The 4,983-nt window shown below is 31.7% G+C and overlaps 1 protein-coding gene across 1 annotated transcript; it reads right to left on the bottom strand.

Moving 5' to 3' along the window:
• Nucleotides 1–1,869: 1,869 nt before the first annotated feature.
• On the bottom strand, nucleotides 1,870–3,670 carry LOC108451826 (peroxidase P7-like). Its single transcript, XM_017749517.2, has 3 exons — nucleotides 3,393–3,670; nucleotides 3,089–3,280; nucleotides 1,870–2,614 (listed from the first exon to the last, which is right to left on the bottom strand). Exons 1-3 carry the CDS (start codon nucleotides 3,597–3,599, stop codon nucleotides 2,063–2,065), a joined length of 951 nt encoding a protein of 316 aa, XP_017605006.1. The 5' UTR covers nucleotides 3,600–3,670; the 3' UTR covers nucleotides 1,870–2,062.
• Nucleotides 3,671–4,983: the final 1,313 nt, after the last annotated feature.

The raw sequence follows: 4,983 nt of genomic DNA, 5'->3' as shown, positions 1-4,983 counted from the left end.
ATAAACAGGTCTAAGTCAACCTTAAAAATGTTGGGATAGACATGTCTAAGGCCATTTTTTTATATTTTTTATTATTTCAATATTAATATATTTTCATAAATATTTTCAGTGAATAAGGATAGAAATTATGCTTTAAATACAACTAAAAATATAAAATATAAAATTAAAATTAAAATTAAAATAAAGGTTGAATATTCAGTTGAAATGAACACATCCAGCATTCAACCGAATGTACAGAAGTAAAAAAATAAAAAGGAAAATAAAATAATTGCTCTAACAGCAAACAAGTCAAAACAAGTTCAATGAGGTCGATAATTAATTCTGATGAACCACCTGCATGACCACACCCATCAGAACTTCTTTCCTCCTCCATTATACTAAATTTTTTTATCAAATACACCTTCGAAGACTACAATCTTTTGAATCTCCTGAAATCATAAGACTCTCATAGCTAGAAAAGCAATCAAATATATTTAAAAGAGGTTCATGAAAAGAATGAAATTTAAAAGGCTCACCTCAGCTTCACGAGTCAAGTATGTAAGAAGCAATAAGGCTTCATTCCATATAACCTGGAAGACCGACAGTGATAAACATCATAAAAAAAGGAAAGGAACAAAAAGCAAAATATGAAAGTTAACAAAATTTGCATGAAAAACAATTGGGTAATAGAATCCATTTAAGCAACATCCAGTGAACATATATATCTATGACCTTAACCAACAAACACAATAAGAGGAACAAAAAGCTGTTGCTTCTCTAATTACTTTTTTCTAAAAAATGCAGAGTCCAAACTCGTGTTCCTTCTTCTATTAATATAAATATTTCAAGTTTGTAAATTATGTGATATTTTAGTTGTTTTTGTATCGCATTAATTTTTAGCTCATATTCTATACAAATTATCATACTTATATAATTTTATTTTATTTACTTAAAATTTTAAAATTATTATTGTTTGCTATAATTAAATTTATATTCTTTTATAAATTATTCAAATACATGACCAATTCTAAATAAAACAAAAGAGAAAGATTAAGAGAGACTCATTTCTCGGTCACCTTTAGATTTTATGTCTTCAAAGGTTGATATAAGCCACCTCCATCGATCAATTTTTCTTCATTATATTCGAGTAATATATGAGAATAATAAGCTGACATGATATTAAACATATAATAATATATTTGTCTCATCAGATTTGGGAACGTTAATATAAATCTCCGGTGAGGAAAATCTTGAACACACGAACGGAACTCGAATAAAAAAAAAGAAGAAATAGGACAAGACTCGAATGCGTGTATCAAGCCACTATCATTAAGGTTATATTCGCCCCACCTATCTTCGGTGTGCAAATGAGTTCCAAGCAAATTAACCTCGAGGATACAATGAAGCCAATGACTATTTGCATTTTGCATTGACAAGAATAGTCCACTAAACACTAAGCAATGTATAATAAAAAAACTCAATTTCTACAAAAAATTTCTGCAGTAACTATTTATAGAACAATCTAATAATATTAGAAAATAAGGAAGGATAGAAACAACTTTTAGAACTTGTTGATGCGGTTTCCAAATGAAATATTATTCCTATTTATAGGAATTTTTATGTCTCTTCGTAGAGACAACTTTTAATAGGTGTCTTTATGAATAAATAAAAATAATAATTATTCATTTAATTTTTATAACTATTTAAGTAATATTGTTTGAATAGATATAATTCTTTTCAAAAATTAAATGATATAACTTTTGACCAATGACCAAAATATTTATCTTTTGATTAATTACTCACATTCATTTATAGTTATTGCAATACTATAAATATTTAAAAATGTTCCAACAGGAAAATAGTAGGACTTAATAAATTTAACAATTATCATTTGATAAAGACTAAAATTTTAAAATTTTAAAATTACAGTAACTAAAAATAACCAAATTAGAGTACACAAATGAAATCCACAACTTTCTTAAAGTATATGGACTAATACCAGAATTTAACCATTATAATTTAGTCTTCAACTCATTCCATGGAACTTATTGAAATAACCGATAATTGGATATGGGCATAACAATCAGTTGACCACCCTGCAGTTCCTTCTGATCTCCCCTTGTGTTCCAGTAAGAGGACTAATGTTCCCCATCCTCACCATGGCAGCAGCAAAATCAGCCGAAAAAGTAGCAGGATTGTTGCTGTAGGTTCTAACAAGAGCATCCTGTGATCCCCCATTGAAGAGCTCCTGGTCCGAGTGAAGCAGCCCTCTTCGAGCCACGAGGTTACGGAAGTAATCGTTGTCGAACCGAGTTGGAGTCTGTATATCAAGAGGAGCCAAGTTGTTATCACCACCGGAAGCAGGGCAGTTGGCCCGTCTGGTGGCAGCGAAATTCGCATCGATGTTAGTGTCGTTGTAGATGCGACCACGGAAAGTGGTGCATCGAGCCAGCCCGATCGTGTGGCCACCGGATAGGGCGGTCAGGTCTCGTGTGCTTAGGCCTTTGGCGGCGAACGAAGAGGTTAGAGTTGCGAGGTTGGCGAATGGTGATGGGATTTGGTTGTTGGCTGCGCTTTGGCTGGCTGTTCTTGCATCTCTCCGTCCTAGGGGTACTTGCCATGTAGGTCCTCCAAGCTGCCACCATATTATATAAAACTAAGTTTTTATTTAAGATAATTAAGGAAATGTATGTTGTTTGACACTGGTTATAATTTTTTTTTATGCGATATCAGTTTTTTTTACATGTACTTAAAATTATTTATAGTTCCTCTCAACTCGTAATAAAGGATAGTACGTTTTAACATATTCAAATTCACGTCTTTTATATTGACAATAATATTTATGCCAATTAAACTAAAATTCAATCAGCTTAATCTTTCTTAATTTTTAAAATAATAAAAATTGTATTCAAACACATTTGAATTCATTTTTTTTTACAACTAAACTATGGATAGAATTTTTTAATAATTTAGTTATGCAAAAGAAGTAGAGTGTATGGTCGAAATTTGGAAAGTAAAAGAGTTTACTTTTTAATATAAAATTGTTAAAAGTGCATGCATATGGATATAGCTACTATAAGCAGCATGGGAGAGCTTATTAACCACTAACCAGGGCAACACCATCTCTAGCAGCAAGTGCTAATATATCTGCACAAGAAACAGTAGCCCTGCAAGCAGCCTCCACATTAGTCTTTATGGTATCGATCACTTCGAAACCTCGAGCCGAGTTTCGGTTCGGCACTGCATTCTTTTCGCCCGTGAACGTCGCCGTGTCATCCAGCAGTATCGATCCATCACAACCCTGCATTAACATAACACATACAAACACAAAATAATCCACACATCAGTCCTATTAGCAATGTACATATTTATCATAATGTTGATGATGCTTCAAAATCAATAAACATAATTACGTTAACAAAGCAGTCATGGAAAAACAAACGGAGAATAGAGGCCCCGATTCGGGTCTCTCGGTTAACGGCCCGACTCATGGCATTCCGGACGATGGTTTGAAGGTTGGGGCAAGAGCTTGCATAGAAGTTGGGAGAAAGCTGAGCATTGGCAGCATGGCAAGAAAGCAGCACAATAAGTAGTGTGACAATGGGAATTGTGGAGGCCATTAGAAAGAAAGAAAGCAGCAGCTGTCAAAGTGAAATAGATAAAATATGATCAATTAGATATTTCTTTGGTAGCGGTGAATAATCCATGCATTGAGACTTGGTATATATAGCCAAAATAATTTGGCTAGTGGCATCCTGCTTTGTATTTTATGGGTTTAATTATGCTTGTAGTCGCTGTACTCTTCTAACTTTTGAAATTTAGTCCCTTTATTTTTTTATTATAAATATTATATTGAAAAATTAGCTTCACAACTAATTAATTAACCCAAATAAATTAGGGAGAGAACTCACACATTTATATAATATGAGACTCGAACATGAGATCTCAAAATTCCTAGAGCCTCAAATTCTCAACTTTTATTTTTAAAATTTAATCATTATACTAATCTGATTTGAAATTTAAAGTTTAATAAATTCCCATTAAATTTGAATTTGTGTCATTTCAAAATTTTAAAAATCTGATTTAAAAAGTAAAATCTAATTAATAATATATATTTAGATTTAAAAGAGTTTAGTTAACATTGTTATCAATTAGACATCAAATTTTGAATCGAACAAATAGAAACATTAAATTTCAAAAATTAAAAGTTAAAAAGGACTAAAATTGAAGTGAAAGCATAATCAGACCTATTATTGTACCTAAAGTTTCAAACTTTGCTGCGAACCGAAACGCGGTTCTAGATGCGTTTACTTTGTGGGAAAAGGTATGCATATGCAAGGGACTTGCATGCAAACGAAACAAAAGTCTAAAGTACTAATCAATGCATGATTGACTTATTACAAAATCCATATCAACTAATATCTGTTTTTCAGGAATTGTGGGAAAACTTGATTCAGTCCTTTTCTATACAAAATGACTTTGAGATTTTCAATATTCATATTTATTTCCATTTCAATTTACAATAATTTATCATCCAATCCAATTCCATTTTTATCCAATCCAATTCCATTTTTTTTTTCTTTTATGGAGAGTTGGAATCGAACGAATTCTCAACAAATTAGTATTATGCTCAAGTGGAAGTATATGTGTCCTTAGATGCTATATAAAAGGTAAAAGGTTCAAATTTCACCATATACAAATAGTCATCTCCTCTTAATAAGTGGTCACATGCCATACACAGTTCGATGCTCTCGTTTTGACCTCTTTAAATATACTCAAACTTCCATCAAAGTAGAAAGACAAAACTTTGATTTAACCTAAAAATAATACCAATTTATTGAGGGGATTGTTAACTATAATTGAACAATACTTTGAAAAGTTCTTCGAGTTTGACTTCTCTTAATCCTTTTACAAAAAAACAATAGCTTGGATTTGGTGAAAAGGACATGGAAATCCCTCCACTGTGAAGAAGTAAGCAAATAAGTCCCTATAGTAAAAGATGGA

The sequence above is a fragment of the Gossypium arboreum genome, chromosome 5 (genome assembly GCF_025698485.1).
Source record: "Gossypium arboreum isolate Shixiya-1 chromosome 5, ASM2569848v2, whole genome shotgun sequence".
NCBI classification, from domain to species: Eukaryota; Viridiplantae; Streptophyta; class Magnoliopsida; order Malvales; family Malvaceae; genus Gossypium; species Gossypium arboreum.
Note: the sequence above shows the minus strand (reverse complement) of the source record. Positions and strands in the feature narration are given on the sequence as shown.